This window comes from Bos indicus, chromosome 18, assembly GCF_029378745.1.
Source record: "Bos indicus isolate NIAB-ARS_2022 breed Sahiwal x Tharparkar chromosome 18, NIAB-ARS_B.indTharparkar_mat_pri_1.0, whole genome shotgun sequence".
Classification (NCBI taxonomy): domain Eukaryota; kingdom Metazoa; phylum Chordata; class Mammalia; order Artiodactyla; family Bovidae; genus Bos; species Bos indicus.
Window position 1 is genome coordinate 24,752,970 of NC_091777.1, and position 27,152 is coordinate 24,780,121.

Consider the following 27,152-nt stretch of genomic DNA (forward strand, 5'->3'; position numbering starts at 1 on the left):
TCCCTACTGCTACCCAATAGAAAGCACCGAGGTAAAGGAAGGTGGAACCAGTACCTGATTTACCAATGGGAGCCCCAGATACTGCAGCCATCCCAGCAGTGATTGGATCGTTCGGGGATAGGACACCGCCTTTCTACTTCCTGCCGCCAGAGGCTCCGGGTGCACTTCCGGCGTCCGTATGCCTCCTTCGGCGTTCTCTTGTTAATGGCCGCCGGCGGCTGCTGACTGGGACGCAGACAACCTCTGCTCACACAGGGAAAGTCTCCCTGCCTCCCGTTTTCCGCTCGCTGCTAGTGCCGGAGCTCTCCAGCATGTCCGTGGTGCCGCCCAATCGCTCGCAGACCGGCTGGCCCCGGGGAGTCACCCAGTTCGGCAACAAGTATATCCAGCAGACCAAGCCCCTCACCCTGGAGCGCACCATCAACCTGTAAGTGCGGCCTGTTCCTCGCGCGCGGTTCTGTCTGCATCCCCTTGGTCGTGAGCGCCCCTAAAGACTCCAGTCTTCTGGAGCGGCCTTCCCTTCCTCACCTTCCAGCGCCACAGACTAGAGCCCTACTTGAGAGGGTTTTCCCTTTCCTGGAAAGATGGCTTGTTTCCATGTCCCTGCATTCAATGTAGAAAATGCTTTGAACTCATTCTTTCCCCACGTCTGTGGAGATAATCAGCCGCAAACCGTGGTGTTTATCCTTTAACGGCGCGTATATGGCATTTTGTGTGTTTTTATTTGTTGTGAGTAGTATAACGTAGGAGAAGGCAATGGCACCCCACTCCAGTACTCTTGCCTGAAAATCCATGGATGGAGGAGCCTGGTAGGCTGTAGTCCATGGGGTCGCTAAGAGTCGGACATGACTGAGCGACTTCACTTTCACTTTTTACTTTCATGCACTGGAGAAGGAAATGGCAAGCCACTCCAGTATTCTTGCCTGGAGAATCCCAGGGATGGGGAAGCCTGGTGGGCTGCCGTCTATGGGGTCGCACAGAGTCAGACACGACTGAAGCGACTTAGCAGCAGCAGCAGTATAACGTAGTATATCGTTTTTGCCGTTTAGGCTTTGCTTTAATAGTAAGCTTTCGAGATCTAGCTATAATGCGCAGGCTTAGTCTTTTCCTCTGTTGCTTTATTGAGTGTGGGCTCCTGAATACATTTTATTTATCTGCTTAGGGCTGTCTGACTTTTATTCATCTGCTTAGGGCTGTCTGACTTCCCCCATGTTCCGTTACATGTTTTCGCCGCCGCAGCGACAGCATCCGAGCTGCCAGGAGGCCCCAGCTTGGGAGGGGGCTGGGGCTTTCACTGTAGATGGGCTTTCAGACCTTGGAGGTGGTAGTTCAGGCTCTAAGACGTGTCTGACTCTTCGGCGTCCCAGGGACTGCAGACGTCCAGGCTCCTCTGTCCATGGGATTTTCCACGCCAGAATACTAGAGTGGGTTGCAATTCTCCGGAGGATCTTCCCGACCCAGGGATCGAACCCGCGTCTCTTGCCAGGCAGGCGGATTCTTTACCACTGAGCCACCTGGGAAGCCTTTTCTGTCCTTGGAGAGGACCAAAATGTAGTCCAGAGAACCCATTGTGGGCTGCATTTTACTTTTAACATCTTATTGTTTAAGCGCTTAAAGCCATTGCATTTCGAAGCCACTCTCAGAAGTAATCTGTGGCAGGGAATTGAAATTTGGGCTATGTCTTGCTCAAGAAATTTATCAGTATGCTTTTTCTTTAAAAAAAAAAAAAAATCATTTCTGAGAGTTTGAGAGGCACCATGGTGCCAAGCTAATGGAGGAAAATGAGCAGTTTACGTTGGTCAGTATTTAAAGGATGCAAGGATTTACTGATACTGGTGTTTTGGTAGGGAACATTAGGTGTTTCTCTACTTTATCTTCAAACAAATGAAATTTGCTCAAAAGGGATTTGAATTGAAAAGATGGTTTTGTTTTATTTGACAGAACAGGTGATGGAAATTCAGGTAATAAAAATGTTGGGTTTATGAAATCTGGAACTATACAAGCATACAAGTAATAGGAATTCCCTAGTGGCTCAGACCAGAGAAGGCGATGGCACCCCACTCCAGTACTCTTGCCTGGAAAATCCCATGGATGGAGGAGCCTGGTAGGCTGCAGTCCGTGGGGTCGCTAAGAGTCGGACACGACTGAGCGACTTCACTTTCACTTTTCACTTTCATGCATTGGAGAAGGAAATGGCAACCCACTCCAGTGTTCTTGCCTAGAGAATCCCAGGGACGGGGGAGCCTGGTGGGCTGCTGTCTATTGGGTCGCACAGAGTTGGACACGACTGAAGTGCCGTAGCAGCAGCAGCAGTGGCTCAAACAGTAAAAGTCTTCCCGCAGTGCGGGAGAACTAGTTTCAGTCCTTGGGTTGGGAAGATCCCCTGGAGAAGGATATGGCAAACTACTCCGTATTCTTGCCCGGAGAATCCCACGGACAGAGGAGCCTGGTAGGCTACAGTTCATGGGGTGGCAAAGAGTCGGACACGACAAAGGGACTTCATTTAACTTCATACAAGTAGTAGATACTATATATATTAACAGACTTCCCAGGTGGCACTAGCGGTAGGGAATCCACCAGCCAGGGCAGAACAGGAGACACCATTTTGATCCCTGGGTCAGGAAGATCACCTGGAGGAGGAAGTGGCAACCCCTCCAGTATTCTTGCCTTGAAAATCCCATGGACAGGGGAGCCTGTTGGGCTGTGGTCCATGGGGTGGCAAAGAGTTGGATATGACTGAGCGACTGAGCATACACATACAAGTTAATATCTCTAGCTATTACACTAACATAATAGCATTTTAATTTCACATCACATCTTTAGAAAAATCCTCATAGTATTCCCATGAAACGGAAAAGGCTAAATGTTTTTGTTTTAAATGTGAAAGCACAGCTTCTGTATTACTTTCATTGGTTACTATTGTTAGTGCTCACAGTTTTACCTTACTTTACCTTGATTATTCGATCGTTTTGCATCAAGCCATTATATCGAACTGCTACTGCTACTGCTAAGTCACTTCAGTCGTATCTGACTCTGTGCGACCCCGTAGACGGCAACCCACCAGGCTCCCCGGTCCCTGGGACTCTCCAGGCAAGAACACTGGAGTGGGTTGCTATTTCCTTCTCCAGTGCATGAAAGTGAAAAGTGAAAGTGAAGTCGCTCAGTCGTGTCCGACCCTCAGAGACCCCATGGACTGCAGCCTTCCAGGCTCCTCCATCCATGGGATTTCCCAGGCAAGAGTACTGGAGTGGGGTGCCATTGCCTTCTCTGAACTAACTTGGTGGAAATGTTTCAATTTTTGCTCCATTAAAGTTATGAGTTAATGGATTCGCAGTACTTTGCCTCTCCTGTATAATCACAGTATTCAGAAAGAATTGTTGTGAATTCAGTTCACCTGGTTGAGTAATGGCCTAAATTGAAAATAAGTTATCTCTCCTCCAGTATATTTTATGAGGAAATATTGCATGAATGCTTAGTTTGTAGCAGGCACTAGGATTAATGCTGCGTAGACAGTGGTGAGGAAGTCAGGTGTAGTCCCTGCTTTACAAAGCTCACAGTAGGATGGGAGTACTACAGATGTGTCTGGGCTGGCACTGACTTCACAGCTGAACAGTCTTATATTTCATCTTAATGGCATCTTTTGATATGAGAGCTGGGTTTGCAATCGAGATGTATTAGAGCTATCTTTAATTCTAATTCAGGTGATGAGAACTGAATGTTAATGTATACAAAGCTTTTTTTTTTTTTTTTTAATTGCAGGGCACAAAGTGCTATGTGGGGTTGCTGCTACTCATGATGAAGGTGTTAGATTTAGAATTGAGTCTACTGGGGAAGGTCCTAAAATCTTTAGAGCACCTTGGAAATAGTTTATTTTAGTTACTTTAGCGCTGCTTCACTTAGCCCTGGAATTTGGCTTCTGGGATTAAATTTTTTTTTTTTACATTTTGGCAACCTTGATTTGTTCCCCTTCTAAGAATAGCTTAGTGGATTAGTTATGTAGTTGTTGACTTCTAACACAAGGTGTTTTGGTAGACAAGATATGCTGGGGACAGGCAAGTGTGGCCAAAGCATTCTTACCCAAAGGTTTATAATCAAAGGCTGCTTTCTGTAAGTCTTACGATCAAAGGGTTGCAAGGTGGTACCCGTGATGAAATGAGTTTTTAAACTATTTTTAAGGAAAAAATATTTACTAGGCAAGAAGAAAACTTTTCAATATGTTGTATTTTGAATTCTTGCTAAAGAAGTAGAGAATGTTTATAATTACATCTAGTCAGCAAAAGATTCAAATGAAGAGAAAGGAAGAATAAAGATACTGAATAGAAGAAATGCAGAAGGCTCAACATCTTATAAGGGAAAGAAAAGCTCATCTGAAGAAAGGTACCAGAAAACTCTGACAATAGTTGACGGGACAAATAGAAAATAAATGAGGAGATGATGGAAAGTGGTGGCTCAGTTTGTAGAAAAAGACATCAGGCATTAGCACCCATAATTAATAGAATTTATGATTAGATTGGTAGAGGAGCCCAAGGGCACATTAGCCAGGTTGACAATGTTAGCATCTAATACCAGAGGATTGCCAGTTTCTCGAAGAAGGCAATAGCACCCCACTCCAGTACTCTTGCTTGGAAAATCCCATGGACGGAGGAGCCTAGTGGGCTGCAGTCCATGGGATCGTGAAGAGTCGGACACGACTGAGCGACTTCAATTTTACTTTTCACTTTCATGCATTGAAGAAGGAAATAGCAACCCGCTCCAGTGTTCTTGCCTGGAGAATCCCAGGGATGGGGGAGCCTGGTGGGCTGCCATCTATGGGGTCACACAGAGTTGGACACGACTGAAGCGACTTAGCAGCAGCAGCCAGTTATTCAGATAGCCACTCCTCTATGCATTTAAGAGTTTTAAGGATATTGTCATCTATACTTGACCTCGACTTCTCTGGTGGCTCAAGCGGTAAAGCATCTGTCTACAATGTGGAAGACCCGGGTTTGAACCCTGGGTTGGAAAGATCCCCTGGAGAAGGAAATGGCAATCCACTCCAGTACTACTGCCTGGAAATCCCATGGACAGAGGAGCCTGGTAGGCTACAGTCTACGGGGTCGCAAAGAGTCGGACGCAACTTCACTTCCCTTCATCTATACTTGAGAGTTCAAGTAGGAAGTAACAGCATTGAGCTAATGAAAACTCTGGCTTTAGAGTCCAGAGAGCTAGATTCTAATCTCTGCTGCTGCTGCTGCTGCTAAGTCACTTCAGTCGTGACTGACTCTCTGTGACCCCAGAGACGGCAGCCCACCAGGCTCCCCCGTCCCTGGGATTCTCCAGGCAAGAACACGAGTGGGTTGCCATTTCCTTCTCTGCTGTCTTATTAACTAGTTGTTTAACTTTTTTCAAATTCTTTGTCTCTAAGTGCAATATATATATACACTTTTTACCAAGGTTTCTTTTCTATGATTGGTGTCTGTCCTAGTAATTTATTGTCTACAGTTCTCAGATATCTGTCTTTGGATCACAGGTACCCTCTTACCAATTACACTTTTGGTACAAAAGAACCCCTCTATGAGAAGGACAGCTCTGTTGCAGCCAGATTTCAGCGCATGAGGGAGGAATTTGATAAAATTGGCATGAGGAGGACTGTAGAAGGGGTTTTGATTGTCCATGAGCACCGGCTACCCCATGTGTTACTGCTACAGCTGGGAACAACGTTCTTCAAATTGTAAGTGTCATTGGAAATGAACAACTTTGAATAAGATGGCTGTTTTATGCAGCTTTAAAATACAGCTTTAGCTTTTAGTCATTTGTCTCAACAAACACGGCTGTTATTGGAGTCTTGGAAGAGAAACTCAAAAGCATTTTTTTTCCTCCATTGCAGTGTTCATTTATGAACTATGGTCTAACTAGAATGGCCTAACTAGAAATCTTCATGTTTCTGTGTATTGTTGATGCTAATGACTGAGCTTGAGAGAAGCCCTATGAAACAAACGAGTCCAAGTTCAATTTCTAGATGTCTTTGTAGCATTACTGAGAACAATTGATTTTATTTCTTGCTTAGGATCAATAGTGTTTCCTATTCTTAAAATGCTTTACATTTTTATAGATGATTGTTTAGTTTTCTCATTTAAGTTTATAAATCTCTCAGTATGTTTAGTCCACAACTGTTTGACTAGATTATACCAAAAAGAGTGTTCTCATATACTTAGTTTGGAATTCTTAAAAAATGCTGCATTCTTCAGATCTAGAGAATGTGGGTCCACTGCTCCCTCAGCATTTCTAGACTCCATTATCACTAGATAACTTCCAGAGAGAAAAAATCGGGATGTACTGGTTTCCAGCAACTATGTGATGTTTATGTTGTGGTACATATTTTAAGACTAGGGTTTGTCTACTGTGAATCTCGTGAATGGACATGAATTCCGTTTTCTAGCACGTTCTTCCCCCTCCATTTGACATTTGTTTGCTTTAATTGCCTTACGTGACACCGAAATGTGTTACGAAGTTACTTGATAGAAGTAGTAATTATTGTGTTTTTCCTGTTAACCAAAATTGTTAATACAAGTTGAAAGCTGAAATTTTAACCTTTATACAGACCTGGTGGTGAGCTTAATCCAGGAGAAGATGAAGTTGAAGGACTAAAACGCTTAATGACAGAGGTATTTTTCTGTTTAACCACTTTGATGATTTCATTAATGCTCATCTAAATACCGTCAACTTAATGCATAGTCAGATTTTTTTATGCCTTGAAAAGGATGAGTTTATTTTAAATATTTAGTTTTCTGTAAATAAAACATAAATCTTAGAGTGTTAGTACAATGTTTATTTTCTATAAGTTGAACTTATACTTTGTCGTAGCATTATTTTCCATTGAAATAGTTGATGTAGCAATAATGGTTAATAAAACAACATTTACTGAGTATTGATTGCTAAGCAGTGTTCTAAGTGCTTTACATGCAATAATTTGTTTAAACATCATAATAGCATTAGGAAGTGGGTGCTGTTAATCCTGTTTTACTGATAAATTAGGGCACAGAAAGTGCAAGTAGCTTCCTTGATATTTTACAGCTAGTGTGTGGTGAAGTTGGAGATTTGAATGCAGGTAATTTTATTCCAGAGTAGGTGTTGGAATTTTGACAGGAGAATGATTCCTGTTACATACCTATTTTCATTTTTGCACATACCTTTTAGGCTTTGCCCAGGTTGTGCTACTTTTTAGAAGCTGTTCTAATGTCTGTCTCTAAAGACTTGGGGCTAGATGCATATAGATGCCGGAGGTTTTTGAGATTGTAGGCTGTTTCATTAATAAATAGTTTTCTTTCTTAGCATGCAACCCCCCTTAGTTACAAAACTAGTACATATTCTGTGCAAAATCCTTGGCAAATACAGAAAGGAGACAAAACTAAAACCTGTATTTCTTCCACTTTGACTTGTTTTTTAGTATTTCTAAAATGCAGTGTTAGTCTTAAATTTTGTGCTGTTTGAACTTTCATTTATATACGGTAGATTGAACCTACCTGCTTACCTCAGCTTTTTCTTATAACTCCACCAAAAAACATTAAAGGGGTTTTAGAAAGATAAAAGTCCAGTAGGTTGATGGATTGTAAAATGAGACGGTAACAAGGAAAAAGTGTTTGAAGGTAGAAGGCAGATGAGCGAATCATAATCGACTTAGCCAAAACCTCAGTCTCCCAGAAGGGCAGTCAAGGACCCAGCACTCTAGAACATCAGAAAAGCTTAGGAATTGGGGGTACTTGTGAAAGAGGGGGTGTGCATGGACTGAAAGCTGAATTGACTGGCAGTCTGCATAGGATTATTGATGTACCTAGATCATCTTCCCTACTTTACTTTTAGGCAAAGACTGCTGCTGATTAATTCTTGGTAGAGATTGAATTGGAAAACACTAAGCAATGAAAAAGTTAAGGAGGTGGGGAGAATAAGTGAAGTTACAGCCTGGATAGTGAGACTTCTACTAGGCTGATAGTGTTAACAGCTAGTTTATATACCCCAGGTTGAAAATTAGAGGGTTTCCCCACCGCCCTGGAGAAAATGGAGAGTTCCAAAGAATACTTTGATGATAGATAATATTTGGGAATCTCCCCAAAGAACTAGGGTAGCCTTGTCACTCATGTACACAGAGTTGTCAGTTAGGCAGCTTATTTTACCCTTAATTGTGAGCAGGTATCCAGTATCACCAGGCTTTTGGGGAAACTTCTAAACAGGAAAGAGCAAAAGAAGCAAAGGGAACTTAGCAGAAACAGAAAATTCAGTTATCAGTAGAATTATAATTAGTATTATTGATATGATAAAAGGAGACATTGTATCTGTAGAACAGTGTGCCATTAGAAAAGACTACATAGCCAACAAAAAAGGACTCATGAGTAATTTTTTTTTAAAGGCAGAATTAAAAATTGAGTAATGAGTTAAAAATTGAGTTGAAATCTATCAGAAAGTAGAACAAACAGAACATAGGTAAGAGAAAAGGATCAGTATAAACTGTAGAAACAATAAGGACCTACTGTATAGCACAGAAAGCTATATTCAGTATCTTGTAATAACCTATAATGGAAAAGAATCTGAAAAAGGCTATATATATATATATATATATATATATATATGTATAACTGAATCATGTTGCTGTACACCTGAAACATTGTTAAGCAACTATAATTCAATTAAAAAATAAAATCTAACCTGGATAAATAAAACAGAGGAAAAGGAATTAGCAAAACAATAATTCAAGAAAGTTTCCCAAACCTAATCATTAGTTTTCAGATTGAAAAGACCTACTGGCCTTCTCTCTAGAAAAAGGGTAAAGAGAAAAATCCTGAAAGTTTCCAAAGTTGGGGACAAGGAATGGGTAGACCTGGGTTAAATGCAAAAACATTAAAGTCAGAAATGGCATCAGCCTCCCAGAAACAATACCAGAAGTTAAGTCATGGAGCATACCTTCATAAATCTGAAAGTACGTAGTGTCCCTCTGAGACTTTTTTATCTAATCAAACTATGAGTCAAGTGTGCAGATAAAGTTATTTCCAGCCCAGCAGAGTTTCTATAAAGGTGATGTCTTTTATACCTTTTTTTAGGAAGCTAGTGGATGGAGGATATTCACCACTAAAATGAAAGAATGAAGAAAGAAAGAAGGGACAGGGTTAAGAATATAGAGAGGATCTAATAACACAGGAGAGAAAACAAGGGAAGCCCTAGAATTCCAGCTGTGAATCAGGGCTGAGAGCAACTACAGATTGAAGCAGGATGATAGAAAAATGTCTCTTAGGAAAATAGAATAATATTTGAATTGAGAAGAAATTTAAACTCTTGTGGAGAATGTGGGGAATGAATTAGTGATAGTGAATGAAATGAGTATTGTCTCTGAAGGAAAGGATAGTTGTTCAAATAGGGGTGTGTAATTATAGTTTAATAAATGCTCTGCTGATTCACCAAGTCATATTAAATACTGAATGTTGATTTAAATACCGACAATGGGAGCATGGTAGAAGAGAAAGTATGAGTGAGGAATATGGTTTTAAGATCTAAATTCTTGTTCCACAGTAGAGGGTGTTAAATTTTTTTAAAGGTTTTTAAAAATGAAAAGCAATCAAGAAATGGTCATAAAAGAATATTAAAAATGTAACTATTAAAAAGTATAGTAGAGAGCTTGACAGATACTACCTCAGCCAGGTGATCAAGGTTAATATTTAATATCAATGATAAATCATGTTAATGGAATGTACCCCCTTGCAATGATGTGATGAGAATGAAACTTTACCTCTGTGATTTTCCTTCCCCAATTCCCTGAAATCTGAAATCTCGGTCTAATAGGGGGCATTCTAGAAAACAAAATACCTAACTCCTACTCCTCGAAACTGTGAAGGTTATCAAAAATAAGGAAAGTCTGAGAAACTGTCAGTCTTAGAGAAGCCTGAGGAGAAATGCAAATATAGTGTAATATTCTGGGTGGGATTCTGGAACTGAAAAAAAGACATTAGGTAAAAATGAAGGTTATCTGATGAAAATATGCACTTCGGTTAATAATAAGGTTATCAGTGTTGGTTCCTTGGTTGTGACAAATACGCTATCTTAATGTAAGATATTAATAGTAGGAAAACTGGCTGTGGGACATTTGGGAAGTCTCTTCAATCTGTAGATGCTCTCAGCTCTGATTCACAGCTGGAGTTCTAGGGCTTCCTTAGTTCTAGGCTTCAACTTTTCTGTAAACCTAAAACTGAGATAAACAGCTTATTTAAAAACAAGAAGAATGCTTTTAAAAACGAGGCAAATATCAGGGGGGGAAATGGCTAAGAGTTGAAAGTTGTAGCCAGTGGGAATGGTAAAATGGGACAGTTAACTGCTTTTTCTCATCATGAACTTTGTAAAACCATTTTTGGCTAATTAAAATGTGTAGAGCATAACTCTGATTAAGTTACGTTTAATCTTATACAGATTTATGGAAATGAAAACTGAATTTTGCATACTTATTTCTATAGCTTGGTTAGGTGGGTGGTTTAAAAAAGCTATAGTTGATTCTAGAAAACTGTTCTATGCCGTTGGTTGATATAGGTAATTAATCTTTGATTTTCAGTGCCAAGGCATAGAACAGATGGGTTGGTCCTCCATCATTATGTTGATGCTAGCTTGCCAGTTTTGAACTAATAGTTTATGTCTTGGGCAGAATGACACAGATAAATTGTAGAAAGGAAATTTATATGGGAGCATATTAGCTATTCATCTCTATTAGGAGTGCTGTGAAAAATACCTTCTTCACTGAAGAAGGATATTCATTGGTATGTATATTTAGTTTACCAGCTCTATCATTTCTTTTTGACAGATATTGGGTCGTCAAGATGGAGTCCTGCAAGACTGGGTTATCGATGACTGCATTGGCAACTGGTGGAGACCAAATTTTGAGCCTCCTCAGGTCAGTGTTCAGTTATATTTGCTGGACATTTGGGGAAGTAGGAAACTGATTTAATTCTAGCCATTTAAAAAGTTTGTAAGAGAATTTGACTTGAGATTTCCTTTTTTCTCTCATTAATTTAAATTAAAAAATAAAAGCCAAGCATTTTTTCTTTTAAAGGAAAATTTCAAATATGTACAAAAATAGCATAGTAAAAGTGAACAAATCCCATTAGCTGTCACTCACCCCCACCAATTAGCTCATGGTCATACTTCAGCAGTCCTATTCCTTTTGACTGCTCCATCCCTGCTGTCCACCCTTTTGTTGTTTTGAAGCACGCTCTCATTGGATCTCTCTGATGCCAGTGTGCATGGTTTTCATGATCATGTATGGTACCTCCAAAGCCTGAGATAGCTAGCTGTCTTGATTCATTATACCCTAGGGATTACTGTAGTCGGAGGACTGTTTAGGTCCCATTGGGATGGCACAGTGGAAATAGGCTTTTCCAGTTAGGTAAGAGTTGGACAGACTCAACTGAATCCTGGCATCATTGCTTAACTGTATCATTCTGGGAAGGATACTTAGTCTCTGCACAAGTTTCTTACAGAAATGGGAATGCTGATAACCTCCTTTAGGCAGCCTCTGTTTTTATCCTCCTTTCCCATTATGCCTGTTTTTAGCACTTTTTAAATTCCCCTGCCCTCAAATACTTCAAAAAGGAAAGTAGGCTTCTCTGAATATATTATGGGGAGATGCAGGAGAGGTTTCATTATGTGTGCACAGCAGCAGCAGAAGAAAGCTTATCTTAGGCTTTTAGAATTCTTTGTGTAAAATTCTTCATTCTCAGGTAGCAACCTTCCCTCTGTACTTCTCTTTTTCCTTTGCATTCTTCAAAATATTTTCTCCATTTTCACAAACAATTTGACTTTGTTCAGCTGACAGAGACCGCTCATCCAGTGTTCTTGCAGCATTGTCACATGTGGGGTGTGTGGCAATTGTGGGGAGAAATTTCCTGTCGAGCACCTTATTGTATTTAAACTTTTTATTTAGTAAACATGGTCTGCATCAGGATTCTAGCAAATTTAAATTTGTAATGATATGTTTTTAAAAGACAACTTTTATTATAAATATTTATGTCAGACTTCATTGTGTTTAAACTTGTCAACCTATAATTGTTTCTGTGACTGAATCATTTACTGCTTGATATTTTATATTTATTAAAGCATATATTTATTAGTTCATCTGTTAGGTACCAGATCTGTTAGGTAAAGGGAAAACTAGAAAGGGTTCTTCTTCAGGGAGTTTACACTGTATTAGGGGATAAACACGTAATAAATAGATGAAGCCATGGTGTACACGTTCAAATTCTATTGGGGTTATAAAGAAGTTGGTCTTCAGGCCTGATACTTGAGCTTAAAGTCTGAAATGGGAGAAGTTGGTCAGTGGAGGCATGGGAGGTGTCAGGGATGGCTTGGCAACTACAAATTATTCTCTTATTATTTTAGTATCCATATATTCCTGCACATATTACAAAACCTAAGGAACATAAGAAGTTGTTTCTGGTTCAGCTTCAAGAGAAAGGTAAGTTACTTTGTTTTTGAAGGCAGCCATCTAAAAACTTCTATAGTGTAATTTCAAGGATACCTCTATTTGTGGTTTTTCCTCAAGTTACTTGAATTTGGGAATTTATTGTAAAACTAAAAACGCATACCATTTTTATCCACAATTACCTAGTTTTTCTTGGATATGCCAGTTATGTTACTGGGGAAGAGTAAATAACTGGAGCCAAAAATATCAGGTTATAGTATTTTTAATAACTTTAGCTGCTGGTATTAATTTCACATTGTGATAAAATTTTAGGAGACAGATGAATTGATTTTTTTATAATAGAGTCTTTAGCTCTGTTGTGCACATTAACAACTAATTACTCTGATTTTTGATACTTTTAAAATGGAATTCAAAATAAATTAGAATATCAAGAGTCTCTTCTTTCTCCCAGAGCCAGCACTCATAAGGTGCTCTTGGTTGTTAACAGCATGGATTTCTTTAGAGTCCATTTCAAAGCTGTGACTGACCTTCTCTTAAAAGACACAATCAAAATGTGTTAATGAGAATTATTTTTTTCCTCAGAAGTTTCTCAAATGTAAAATTGGTGATTACTAGTGAAGCAGAAGCAGTGATTATACAAGGAAGTATAGAAAATGAATACTGTTTTTATTTTAGCCAATAAACACTGTTTTTGTTTTAGCCAGTAAACACTGTTTTTGTTTTAGCCTTGTTTGCAGTCCCTAAAAATTACAAGCTGGTAGCTGCACCGCTATTTGAACTGTATGACAATGCACCTGGATATGGACCCATCATTTCTAGTCTCCCCCAGCTTTTGAGCAGGTATGGAAAGTTGGGCTTTTTGTGTTTGCTTCATCTAAACTGGCGGATTTAAAATAATTCAAGCCACTTGAGGAGGGATAGTTCATAAATTTTGGTCTTCAAGGACACTAAGACAGTAGATGGATCCCTAGGTCTTATGTAGATTAAGCCAAAGATGACTGTGTCCTCAGACCTTAAGTTGTAGCATGACATTCTGGTATTGGTGCTTCTGTTCTTTTCCAAATCTGGTATTTTCTACAGGTAAGTTTGAAATCATCATAAAAGAAGAGATGGTAAAATCGTAGTCGACAATGTATAATAAATGTGATGGGAGTTATGTATATAAAACTGTGGAGAATTGAATCTCTTGTCGTAATGAGTATTCTCATTACTCATTGGGAAATCTATTCAGGTCCAAGTTGGGGCATGTAGGATTGAGTCCTGAATTTTTACATGGAGTTTATTTATTTATTTATTTATTTTTTTAAGGCAGATGGAGTGATGAGAAATGTGTGTTGTTTTGTTTTTTAAATTGACTTATGCTGGTTGAGGTCCTTGTCAGTAACAGATAGGACTCACAGAATAACATAGTGGTTAATAATATGGATTCTACAGTCTGTGTGTGGATTTGAATTCCACTATCATTGCTTCCGGGCAGTGTGGTCTCTAACAAATTATTATACCTATTTCTTCACCTGTAAAGGGGGTGGTAGACCCAGCTTCAAAGATTTATAAGGACTAGGTGAAATAACATATAATAAAGTGCTCAGAATAATGCCAGGCACCTGGTAAATGCTTAACAAATGTTACTTTAAAAACAATTTCAGTTGTGATCTTGGCCTTCTGTGAAAGCGTGTTAAGTATGAAATTGGTCTTTCTGTTCTGGCACTGAAGTCAGACTTCATCTTTTGTTCCTGTGCTTTGGTCTGTTGATGGGTTATACATTGAAGTATGGGATATGAAAAAAGAGTCATGTTACTCATTTATTTAAACACTGTAAGGTAACAGTAATTGTGCTGGGTGGTCAGAATACAATGAGGTATAAAAATGTTTACTTCAAGGAAAGTGGATAATCAAACTTACACTATTAGAATTTTTTTAAGTTATAAGTATTCAGCAGCATTGAATGTAAGATATGACAAGTGGAAGAAAAGGGTGTCTATGTAGAAAATGCCCAAAATATCAAGGGAGAGTTTAAATGTCCAGATAAATTTATCTAAGGTAGAAAAAATGTAAATAATATTGTTTTTAATAAAGATATTGTTCTTTTTAAAATTCAGGTTCAATTTTATATACAACTGAGTTGCTGCACAGCAGAGAAGTAAGAGAAGCCGTCTCTGTGAGCACAGCTATACACAGTGTAGAATAAACGTCCCTGAAGTTTTTTTGATGTTATCTCTTTCCCAGTCCTGAAATTAGCACCTGCTTTCTATTGTCTGAATAGTAAAGTTAATATGAAAAGCTAGATTGTGCTGTAAACAAATGTGATATTGTTTAGTTTACTTTTGGTTCTACACAAATATTTTTTGTACAACATTAAAGAAAGTGGACTTCTTTCTATTTGTTTTTTTGTTGTTGTTTTGTTTTTTAATTTCACATTAAACTTGTAAAATTCTTACAGGTGAGGATTCCTTTTCCCCAACTAGACAGGTGAATGTTAAGATATAATGGCTGATTAAGGTCAGTCAAGCCTTAAGCAAAGGCTTAAGTGGGACTCTTTGCTCTGATACCATTCTTGGGGGTATACTCCCAAGACCATGTTGTAGATTTTTGTGATGAGGATTGTCTGTTACTTTGGGGAACTGCATTTGCTTGATTGAATCCAAGGTGCAACTGCTATACCAATTTTACACTCTCTACGAGTTATATCACAGCAGAACTCCAAGTGTATTATTGATGAGTACATTTTATACCAGCGTAGCTAGACCTTATTTCACAAGCAACAGACGTTAACCATACAGGAAACTGTTAAGATTGACCTGGGAGTTGGTATAAAAAGAAGTCCAGGGCTCAATTAAACACCCCCCCCTCCCCAATAAGGGAAGTATTCATTATCTGTGCTCTTGTGAAATTATGTGTCTTAATTATTTTTATGGCTGTGGTGAAATGGTGATCTGTGAAGGAAGTTTCTAAAAGTGGGTCTGTTAGGTTTTGAACTCTTGGATTATAAAGTTTGTTATTTCAATTAATGGGGAGTTATAGCCAATGAGATGAAAGTTTGGTTTTAAAAAGTGACATAAAGCCTTTTCAAAAATATTTTGGAATAATCAGAATTAGATTTTGTCAGCCTACGAGAAAAATACCAAATTTAAGAATCCTAAAAGCACAGTTAAATTAGGATCAAATTTGAGGGAATAAAAAAAATTCTTAAGGCAAAAGAATTGGCCTTGTTATTTCTTAATAGTACATTGTGTATGCCTTATTATAAATGGTTGATTGTAGGTTTAATGTAAAGGAAGTCTTATAAGATGCAGCTACTAAAATAGATTGCTAGTTATGTTTTTCATAGATAGAAATGAACTTTTGGTTAGTTGTGCATCTTTATGGTACTGATGACAGAGCTAGTCTCCTAAATATTGGGTGACGTGAAAGATACATCGTATATTCTTCCTATTTAGGCTTGAGAAAAGGAGACCGAGAGCAACTGAGCAATTTTAAACATTCAACTAGGTGAGGTCCTAAGAAACCTTCACACGGTTGTGAATCTAATAGTGGCTATAACTGTGCCTACTAATAGGTGAGCATCTGTCTCCCGGACCAAAAATGACCAGCGATCGCCTTTGAAAGAGCCTGTTTCTATGGATAGTCCCCCTCCTTCAAGTGTAACAGTTCTGCTGTTCTGCTTCACATTCACATGTTTCTAGCTAACTGTAATTTTACTGTTGAGCTCACTGATGCATCCTACAAGATTGGGGAAGGCAGAGATGGACATGGCTCAGTCTCCAGCCTACCTTCAATAATTGTTTCTGGCCTCCAATTGGAAAGCTATGGTGACCACTTTGAGGTGTGTTAGCTCATGCCCTTTGGGGAAGGTGAAGAGAGGCAGACTTTTTTGTGGTGTGATTTGAAGTGTTGTCAGTAAGGAGTGTTAGAGTTGAAATGTCATCCGATTCGAGGCCACTCATGTTCTTTTGTAACTCAAGCTTTGACCTAGAAATCCTTTCTTGATCATTACTTCCAGTAATATAAGTGCTTGAGTCATCCATACTTTGGGGCTTACGTGAGAAAAATGGTAAGCTGGAGTTACTAACCTGGAATATATAAGATCTGATTTTGAGTTAAAATTCATAATTCAAACACATTTTAAAACTTGTTTTTGAACTTGTTATAGTTGTATCCCAGTGCTCTCGTTAGGTTTCCTGATGAAAATAGAACTGGGGAAGTTCAAATTTGATGTAGTCCATTAGAAAGAGGGTACAGGGTACTGTTTAATTAACACTTTGATATGTAAGTTCTTATCATTTCTTCAAGAACTAACAGTCTTAAAATGTTCATTCCAATTCTTTACATAATCAATACTGACTAGTTTTAAATGACTTATATGTTTGAATGCCTTGTTTTCCAGGTTTGTTTGTAAATGAAAGCCTTCTTTTGCATTGTATAATTACAATATATGTCATGATCTTTTCCCTGAGTAAGTAGTGCATATCCTATATAAAACTACTAAATGGCATTGGAAAGTATTCAATAGATTGAGGGGAAAAAAATAAAGTTTTACTCAAATGTTATAAATCATATTTAGGATTGACATCCCTTTGAAGAAAAGCGAAATTTGTGTTTTTTTCTATGTGATGAAGACTTATGGTTTTTTTAATAAGTGGATGATACTTAAAATAGCATAATGACAATTCTGTGTTTGAATCCATCTTTTGACAACAGTTAAAAGATTTTTTTACTTTTTATTGTTGTCTTCCCTTGTAATTATTACAGCATTTTGTGTTGCAGTAATTCCTTTTTTATGTTTAAGGGTTTTGTTGAATTAGTATTTTATTTGGATCAAACATAACCAAACTAGTCAGTCTGTTTTCTTATATGTTTAGTCAGAAGTGAGAGGTGGAGTTGCTCAGATTCAGCAAACCAGCTAGTCATTCACTTAAAATTCCCTTAAATAGTGTGACTCTTATGCTTTCAGTTTTTTAATGCCTCTTCTTTAAAGTACCTGCTTAGTCACTTGAGACGAAATGCTTGGAGTACCTTTTCCTCCTTGGAGTTCCTCTTCCTCCTTGGAGTTCCTCAAACTTGATGTTTTCACTCATTCATAGTGTTTGGAACAGTTTATGCCCCTCAGTAAGACCACTTCCGAGAGCGTGAGATTTTGCATATTGCATTTGCCAGAAGAGGCTTAGTGGGCTTTGACTTTGATATGGGTCAGCTTTTATAAGTGTAAGGTTCAGCTTCCCATAATTACTCCACATGTTTTACATCACTCATTATTTGGGTTAAACTGGACTCATTTGAAGCTATTTGCTTTTGTTAAATACATAATGCAAAGCATAATACTATAATTTGACTTGAGCCATAAAACACACTTTAATATTAGCTTGTATTGTATTTATCTAGCTTGTTTTGGGGAAAAAGAAAACTAAAACCTAAGTCTAGATTAAGCCAGTTAAGATGTAATTGTATTTTAGTGTTGGATTGTATTGTGAGACTAGAGTTAAGTTGGGAAAATGTATCATGTTCTGTTAAGGGAAAGATCAGTGCTTTAAAAACTTAAACTTTGGTTGCTGTGTTCACATCACAGTGTACAAGAATCATTTATAGTTTGGCTTTGAGAATTATTCTGGCGTTAGGTTTATAGAAAAATGTATAAAAGAAACTGAAGTTTTGGTTATATTTTTATAATTGTAAAGTTAAAGTTTGATTAAAATGTTCACTGTTCTTATTTTATTTTATTTTATTGTCATTTCAATAAAAAAATTAAAACAGAATGACTCTGACTTTTGTGTGTGGCTGCTAACCATAGTGTGCCATGAGAAATCCTGCGTGATTCTTTTTCAGTATCATTGGCCAGGGGCCATTACATTAGGTAAGAGACAACTTGCGTAACAGCAGGGACCTGGAGACCTGGGACGTCTGTGTTGCCCTCCGCTCACATTCCTCCCTTGTGTGTTGGCAGTGGTCTTAGGCAGATTCAGTTTCCTGTGAGGTGAAAGGGTCATTTTCTGCAATGTTTAAGGACTTGGAACTTGAAGACTGGGATTTATAAGTAGACATACAATTTTGCTAACTGTGTTATATCATTGGAGGTCTCAGTTTCCATAGAGTATTGACTTCAGTTTTTGTTTTTGTTTTTTTTTTCTTTTAATCAGATTTGCTTGAAGGTCATGATGGTCTGTGACACCATGCTTGCTACTTCTGTAACACTTTGTAATTTAATTCCATCATTGTAATAGTAACTCAGAACTTGAGAATATGTGTAATAAAACCATAGCCTTGAACAAAGGTTGAACAAACCTGATAAACTTATTGTGAAGTTTTTCTGAAAATTTTACTACTTGTATATTTTACAGCAGGCACCATAGAGCTATGAAAAATTATGAAACAAAAGCTACACGTTGTAATATTCCCATTAGCTTACTTTTTTTCCCTACAAACTTGACTTCGTTATTTTTTCCCCTCTGCTAGATTCAGTAGTGGAACACATTGGTCAAGCTAATGAAAACACCAACAGAATTCTGTGGGCAAACACTGAAGGCTACTGGATTAGATGAGGTTCGTTTCCTAGGCTGTTCAGAACCTTAACACGAAAACTACTCAGCCTTTCTCATGGCAGGGTGAAATTCAAATGAGGTCATGGATATAGAAGGATTTTGGATATTAAAAAAAATGAAAACAATAATATATCTAAATAATGAATCCTCACAACTCTGGTTTATCTAAATGCTACATTTATTTCCTTTAAATCAAACCAGATCAGAGCCCCCATCCCATAAAGATGGCAAGGAATTCAGTCTCAGTCATTATTGGGAGTAGGGGCCTCCCCAAAGTCATAAGAATCCAGGAAGGATAAATGATAGTCTGAAATGAAGGTGGAGGTGGGGAGACCACTAGCTACCATCATGGACTCCATGAATATTCATCCAATTGCCTCCCTGTCACACAGGCCTTAGAACCAGATGATGCAAGTGGCCCCTGTGCTTATGGTCCAGCCTTCCAAGGCACACTAGTATTCATCCCTCTGAGTCTTGTTTCCTTTCCTGCTCCTGTGATGATGCAGGAAGCAGCACCAAGAACCAAGAGCATTGGTTGACTTTAGAAAATGGGTTCTATCCTTGGGAAAAAAAAAAATCCTTGAGGGAAGGATGTGCAAAGCCTGGCTACCTACTTGGAGTGGGTGAGGATAAAATGTTGGTAGAACAAATACTAATTATTACCCTAGTAAAATGTCCAGACACCAACATCTAAAATCTTAAAATGCAAACAAAAAATAACCTTATTTAGTTGGGTTAATGTCACATATTCTCATTGAATCTTCAGAAATTTCAAGCTTCTGAAAGCTTAATATTTAGACTTTATAAAATTTTGTTTAGTCACTAAATCACATCCGATTCTTGTGACCCAATAGACTGTAGCCTGCCAGGCTCCTCTGTGCATGGGATTCCCAGGCAAGAATACTGGAGTGAGTTGCCATTTCCTTCTCCAGGGTATCTTCCTGAGCCAGGGATTGAACCTGCTTATCCTGCATTGCAGGCAGATTCTTTACCACTGAGCCACCAAGGAAGCCATGCTTATTATATAGTCAGAATCAAATGTTAAAAGCTACTATTAAACACAATGTCATTCCAGAAAACAGGTTGCCTAGTTTTAACACTTAGAAAGTAATGCTTCTCTCAAAATACAATTCAGAGTATAGCACTTTGAATTCAAGATGGTAGAATATTGTACCTTCAGTTCAGTTTAGTCACTCAGTCGTGTCCGACTCTTTGCGACCCCATGAATTGCAGCACACCAGGCCTCCCTGTCCATCACCAACTCCCGGAGTTCATTCAAACTCAACGTCCATCAAGTTGGTGATGCCATCCAGCCATCTCATCCTCTGTCATCCCCTTCTCCTGCCCCCAATCTCTCCCAGCATCAGAGTCTTTCCCAATGCATTAGTCAGCTCTTCGCATGAGGTGGCCAAAGTATTGGAGTTTCAGCTTTAGCATCATTCCTTCCAAAGAACACCCAAGACTGATCTCCTTTAGAATGGACTGGTTGGATCTCCTTGCAGTCCAAGGGACTCTCGAGTCTTCCAACACCACAGTTCAAAAGCATCAATTCTTCAGTGCTCAGCCTTCTTCACCGTCCAACATCCATACATGACCACAGGAAAAACCATAGCCTTGACTAGACGGACCTTTGTTGGCAAAGTAATGTCTCTGCTTTTGAATATGCTATCTAGGTTGGTCATAACTTTGCTTCCAAGGAGTAAGCGTCTTTTAATTTCATGGCTGCAATCACCAATCTGCAGTGATTTTGGAGCCCCCAAAAATAGAAGTCTGACACTGTTTCCACTGTTTCCCCATCTATTTCCCATGAAGTGATGGAACCAGATGGCATGATCTTAGTTTTCTGAATGTTGAGCTTTAAGCCAACTTATTCACTCTCCACTTTCATCAAGAGGCTTTTTAGTTCCTCTTCACTTTCTGCCATAAGGGTGCTGTCATCTGAGTATCTTAATAGCCCATTAAGATTTGACAAGTTTGGTGTATATTTTGTAACTGTATTGTGACTTAGATTGAAGGTGGATTGTAGGATAGTGTGGTTTAAAATTTATGGGGGCTCAGATAAAGTAGAACATTTACTTCTGTGGAAAATGACAATCCCTTTTTCAAAATGAAATTTTAATTTACCAATACAATTGGAAGTTTAGCATTTTAGTCAAATGGCTGCAGATAGAGAATCAAAGGGCATTGAAAGTATAATCATACAGATCTCATATAAAAAAGTGTGTGAGTGTGTGTGTGTGTGCGCGCGCGCGTAGGCACTCATCCTGCCTCCCTGGTAAAAGCCAAACTGTTGTGTTCATCACAAGGCCTTTAATGGAATGTTTCTAAATATTGCAAATTGGATAGTAATACCCTTGAGCTGAACCATCTTTTGTTTTCTAACTAATAAACATTTAGCATTAGATTAGGCATGAAAGAGACCTTGAACATAATTTAGTCTTTTGCCTTTGAAAGTTTGTAAGATTCGACAAATATTTGCTGAACACCTACTCTGCATCAGGCACTTGTAAAGGCCTTGGAGATACAACAAGGAATAAGAGCCCCCAAGGTAACACTTTTGTTCCATAGCTCTTTTTTTTTTTTTTCCTGTCTTTTTTGTTGTTACAGCCTTGTTGGGCTATAATTTACATAATTCACCATATAACTATACAAATAAAGATTTTTAGTATATTCAGAGTTCTGCTACAGTCACCAAAATTTTAGAACATTTTCATCACCTCAAAAAAAATCCATGTTTAGCTTTTATACCTGTTTCCTCATCGCCCTATTGCTCATCAGTCATTAACTTACTTTATGCTTTTGCCTATGCTGGACATTTCATATAAATGGACTCGCACTATGCAACCATTTGTGTGTATGCTTACACTCAGCACATTTTCAAGCTTTGTGCTTGCAGCATGTTTCCCTACTTCATTTTCATGGCTGACTACTATTCCATTTTAGGGGATTATCCCTTATTTATCTATTCATCCCTTGAGTGACATTAGGGTGGTTTCTAACTTTGAATAACGTTGTTATTGACATTTGTGTGGACGTTTTGTGTGGTAGTGTGTTTTCATTTCCCTTGGGTATACCACCTAGGAATGGAATTGCAAGGTCAAATGGTCACTCTTAGGTTTAAACTTTTTGAAGCGCTGACATCACTTTCCAAAGTATCCGCACTATGTTACATTCCTACCTGATGTATGAGGGAACACATTTTTATTTCCTAATGTTGAAGCTGAAGCTCCAATACTTTGGCCACTTGATGCGAAGAGCTGACTCATTTGAAAAGACCCTGATGCTGGGAAAGACTGAGGGCAGGAGGAGAGGGGGACGACGGAGGATGAGATGAGATGGTTGGATGGCATCACCGACACAATGGACTTGGGTTTGGATGGACTCCGCGAGTTGGTGATGGACCGGGAGGCCTGGCGTGCTGCGGTTCATGGGGTCGCAATGAGTCGGACACGACTGAGCGACTGATCTGAACTGAAATCAGGTTCACTTTAGACTTCGCCGGGTGTTACTAGTGAACAGCAGAAATTTTATTTGCGAGGAATTTAAGAGTGTTGATTGATTGTCCTTCCATGGGGCCAGGGCCTCTGTTATTCCCTAAGCACTGTCTCTTCTTTCACCACTTGGGAAGCTCCCAGGCCCACAGGGAGGCTCTGGGGTAACCTGCTTACGGGGAGGTAAGGAAACAGGACAAGTGGCCGGACGCTCGGTGGCCCGGGTCCCCGCGTCCCGCGGATGGGCCCACGCGGCCAGCGCTCGACCGCCCGTCAGCGCCGTCGGGCCTGAGTGACGCTTGGCCCCGGCCCAGGGCGGGTGCCCTGAGCGTCCGCGGGCCAGGCCGAGCTAGAGTGTCGGCGGAAGATAATGCTGGGTGCTGGGCCGCAGGGCCTGCGGCCGGGGCCTCCGCCAGCTAGGCGGCAGCGCGACCGCTGGGGGCGGGGGACCGAGGCCGCGCCCCCGCGCCCGTCCCGCCCGCACCCTGCTGGGGGCGGCGGCCAGCCCCGAGCCAGCCGAGGCTCTTCCGCGCCGGCAGGGGCAGCAGCGGGAGCGGCGCGGGGCGGAGCGGCCAGGAGCGGCCCGGCCCGGCCAGGCGCGGTGGCGGCGGCGGCAGCGACGCCAGAGCTCGTGGGCGCCGTTCGCGAGGCCGCCGGGACCCGGCCGCAGCGCAGGGAGGCCTGGGGGCTGGAAGCCGCCGCTGCCGCCATGCCGCTGCTCTTTCTCGAGCGCTTCCCCTGGCCCAGCCTCCGCACCTACACGGGCCTCAGCGGCCTGGCCTTGCTCGGCACCATCGTCAGCGCCTACCGCGCTCTCAGTCAGCCCGAGGCCGGGCCCGGGCCCACAGAGACGGAGCCGGTAACGGCCCCGGTGCAGCCAGATCCGGCCGCGCTCGTCCGGCCGAGCGCCGGGGGACCCCGGGCCCGCGACGTGGCCCAGTACCTGCTCTCGGACAGCCTGTTCGTGTGGGTGAGCGAGGATGCCGGGCCGCCGAGGAGGAGCGAGCGGAGCGGGGCCAGGGGTGGGGGCCGCCATGTCACCCATTATCTGTGGGGGGCGTGGCTGGGGCCGGGGTCCCCTCCCTCCGGGACCCCGGAGTGTGAGGCCGGGTGGGGCGGGGCCCCGCCCGCGTACGCGCTTCCGTGGGACCCGGTGAGGGTTGGGGTGTGGCGGTGGGGTCGTGAGGGGGACCGGGTCCCCGGGGGCGGGTCGTCTTTGAGGGCCTGAGGAAGGGAGTTTGGGACGGGGTTGGGGAGGCGCAGGGGGCGGGGCGCAAGGGAACGCGGCTGCCGGCCAGGGACGGGCGGGGGGAGGAGGTGGGGGAGGGAGGTGGGGGAGGGTTGGGAATCGGGGGGGAAAGTAAAATATGGGGGGCCGAGTTGGGGTTGCGGAGGGACCACCAGGAAGTGAACTGGAAGACCTCAAAGAGCAGTCAGTTACCCGGAGTTGGGAAGGCTTTTCGGACGCGGTCAGGCAGGGAGACGCGTTTCACGTGTAAAAAGAGACAGAATTTCAGATGTTGAGCATAGGAGAATTTTGGGCATCTGGGTGTGTTTGGACGTTGTTTGGAGAGGGACCGTCTCCCACAGCGTTTTTTTTTTTTCTTTGTTCTTTATTATGTGATTGTCCTCTTTGAGTGGACGTACAACAAATACAGACTGTGCTTCCTTTCCTGCTGCTTTTACCTGGTGATTTCATGAAAGTTTCCTTTGATGTCTGAAGGCAGCCAAAACATCTGGAGTCGAGAGATGTCTCTTCATTTTAACTCAAGGTTTCTCCTGCTAGTGATCCATGTTAAAACAAGGTTTCCAGTTTGTCTGCCAGTGTAAGATAAGCAGCGTTTAGGAGGCATAAATGCTAGTTTCACTTATTAGAACAGATAATTGCAGGCGGGCAGATCAACAGTATTTTGGCTAAAGAACTTGGTTTCCACCTTGGCCTTTGAATGCCTCATAGAAATCCCACAGTGATCAGAAAAAGTTGTTCTGGGACTGAAGTCTGTCCCTAGGGTTTGCTGTGGTGTCTTGAGTCTTGTCTCCTCTAAGTTCCCATTTCGGTTGAGAGTTGGCTGTAAATGACTGGGATTAATATTACAAATATACAGAATGGTATACAGCTCATTTGTTGTAATTAATCCCACTGTGCCTCATCAGGAAGCAGTGGGATTTATGAATTCTGTGGGTGTAGATTAAGTCTCTTGGTCCTTCTGATGAGATTAGTAGAAGGCAGGGAAGGGTGAGGTTCCCTTCTTGCACTGCTGTGGAAAGCTGAACCTTACAGTAGGGAAGAAGGGAGAAGAGAAGGAACTCAACCCATGTCTCTTGTTTAATGTCTGTTAAACCTAGATTATTAAAAATCTGTTTTTTGCATTTTAATTGGCAGATAAACAAAGTAATGTGAAGAGTGCTTTTGTCAAATGTTGAGATTATAATATAGTCTTTGATGTATATATATATTTAAGTATAAGATACAAGTAAGCCTTTGAGATGGAACTGCTATAGTGTTTAACAACTACTAGTATTGCTTAATCGGAGAAGGCAATGCACCCCACTCCAGTACTCTTGCCTGGAAAATCCCATGGACAGAGCAGCCTGGTGGCCTGCAGTCCATGGGGTCGCTAAGAGTCCTGCAGGACTGAGTGACTTCACATTCACTTTTCACTTTCATGCATTGGAGAAGGAAATGGCAACCCATTCCAGTATTCTTGTCTGGAGAATCCCAGGGACAGAGGAGCCTAGTGGGCTGCCGTCTGTGGGGTCGCACAGAGTCGGACACAACTGAAGTGACTTAGCAGCAGCAGCAGCAGTATTGTTTAATGATTACTCCCCCTTTCCCCGCCCCCCGCCCCAGTCTCTTTGTACAAAACTCATTCCAGTTCCAAGGTTAGCACCTCTTCATAAAACATTACATAAACATAAAGCATTAAAGCCTGTTGATTTTCTGTGAAAATTATGATTTTTAAGAAAATTTCCTTTTCTTCCCAGCTTTTTCAGCAGAGATCTTGCCTCCAGTGAGTTTATGATTTCTTCCTCTCTGTGGATGATTTTTTTTTCCTTTCTCAGTTGATCTTGCTGCTGTTCTTCCATCTTTCCTCTGTGGTTTTCACACTTTTATCTTGGCTTTCCTTGGTTCCTCAGACCTTCCATGTGTGCATTATCAGTTTTCCTCATCATCCATTACTTAAGTTTCTGCTCTAGTAGCAGAATAGGAGTTGCAATCTCAAAAGCCTTCCTCTGAGACCTGCCGGATAGCATAATTAAGTGAATACAGGGTGGAGTCTTTGTTAAAATGGACCCTGGTTTTTTTTTTTTTTTTGCCCTGCCCAAGGACACTCATTGAGTTTTTAAAAACCAAGCAAGACAAAAACAATCAGTTGATCTTTCTGCCAGTTTGTAAAATCCTGCTAGCTATTATTTTGCATATTGATCTCTAAAACTTATTTTCATAGGGCACAGTTTAGATGAATATAGCTAGGAATATGTCTTCATTCTAATTAATGTCCTAGTGATTTTCTGCTCGTTAATGGTTGAGAAACTGATCAGGGAGAGGATGGGGTGATCAGGGAGAGGATGGGGTAGGGGGTGAAGGTCAGGTTATGTAAACCTTGCCTGCTCTATTAAGGAGTGTGAACATAATTTCATGGGCAGAAGGGTTTCAGTGGGAGTGGAGGGGAGAAGGGGCTGTCATGATGAGACGATTTCTTCAGGGGGGGACCTATGGCAGCAGTGGGGAAGATGGATTTATGTAGAATGGGAAGAGGCTAGGAGATGTAGTGACCAAAGACTCCAGCTCCGAGCAGAGCTCTCCCGGTGGCCCTCTGGCATGGATATTGAGAACAGGTTTGAGGGGAGGTTCTCAGTGTTGTTACTCTAACAAATACTCAGATTTGTCTTGATTGTTTTTTTCTCTATGTCTTTCTAGAACTTCCATTCCAGATTAGGTTTCGTTTTGTTATTTATTTCTAGGCTAATTTTACGTTGTTCAGATGTCCCTTCCATTAAAGCATCTCCTGATCCTTTTCCGTCCTCGTTTGAATTGTTCAGGTGTCTCTGGCTTTTCAACTTTGCTAATCTTACTCATTAGTTTCATTACTTTCTCCTGGTTTTTTTGTTTTTTCCTGTTCCGTTCTGTTTTTTTTTTTTTCTTCCACTTTTATTTTTGCTTTTAAAATGGTAAGAGCAGGAAGTGATAAAATAGAGAAATAGAAACATGGAACAAATTTTAAGGTTCTGACGATTTAATTAGATGCAAATAGAATAGCTGAAATAGAAATGTCAAAGGAAAAAGTCATCGAAAATGAAAATGGATAAAAGAGAACTGGTCACTGAGAGCAGAGATTAGCAAACCTTGTTTGCCTATTTGGCCTATTAGCTAATATTGGTTTTTACATTAAAAAAAATTTTTTTTAAAGGAAGAGTATGTGACTGAGAGCATGTGGCCTACAAAGCCTAAAATATTTACTGTCTAATAGCCCATTAGAGAAAAAGTTTCTGACTCTTGCCTTAAAGAGCCCATCTTCACATAATTATACAATTTGAGAACTGAAAGTAATTTGCTAGGTTTGAGTGTTGATAAGATGAATATTCCAAAGACGAGAGAAAAATGTTAGCTCTAGAAATGTTTGGGGCAACTTAAGAAAAAGACTAAACTTGTAAATGATAGGACATAAGCCTAAATAAACAACCCAAAAATACAGG

At 40.7% G+C, this 27,152-nt stretch overlaps 2 protein-coding genes across 2 annotated transcripts in view; both read left to right on the forward strand.

Moving 5' to 3' along the window:
* The first annotated feature begins 164 nt into the window (after positions 1-164).
* NUDT21 (nudix hydrolase 21) lies at positions 165-18,180 on the forward strand. Its single transcript, XM_019979500.2, has 7 exons — positions 165-427; positions 5,510-5,710; positions 6,581-6,644; positions 10,814-10,903; positions 12,388-12,463; positions 13,156-13,270; positions 14,530-18,180. Exons 1-7 carry the CDS (start codon positions 312-314, stop codon positions 14,549-14,551), a joined length of 684 nt encoding a protein of 227 aa, XP_019835059.1. The 5' UTR covers positions 165-311; the 3' UTR covers positions 14,552-18,180.
* A 4,846-nt stretch (positions 18,181-23,026) lies between these two features.
* The window catches only part of AMFR (autocrine motility factor receptor), a 45,538-nt gene continuing 41,412 nt past the window's right edge, over positions 23,027-27,152 (forward strand). The window contains exon 1 of the mRNA XM_070770592.1: positions 23,027-23,424. Within this exon, the coding sequence (XP_070626693.1) occupies positions 23,164-23,424 (261 nt within the window). The 5' untranslated portion in view covers positions 23,027-23,163. The remainder of the gene's footprint in view (positions 23,425-27,152) is intronic.

Excerpts from the sequence above, each read along its gene's own strand:
- NUDT21 (XM_019979500.2), top strand. The coding sequence starts at position 312 with ATGTCCGTGGTGCCGCCCAATCGCTCGCAGACCGGCTGGCCCCGGGGA. Across the intron at positions 6,645-10,813 it reads TAAAACGCTTAATGACAGAG|ATATTGGGTCGTCAAGATGG; the intron begins GTATTTTTCTGT and ends TCTTTTTGACAG. Across the intron at positions 12,464-13,155 it reads GGTTCAGCTTCAAGAGAAAG|CCTTGTTTGCAGTCCCTAAA; the intron begins GTAAGTTACTTT and ends TTTTTGTTTTAG.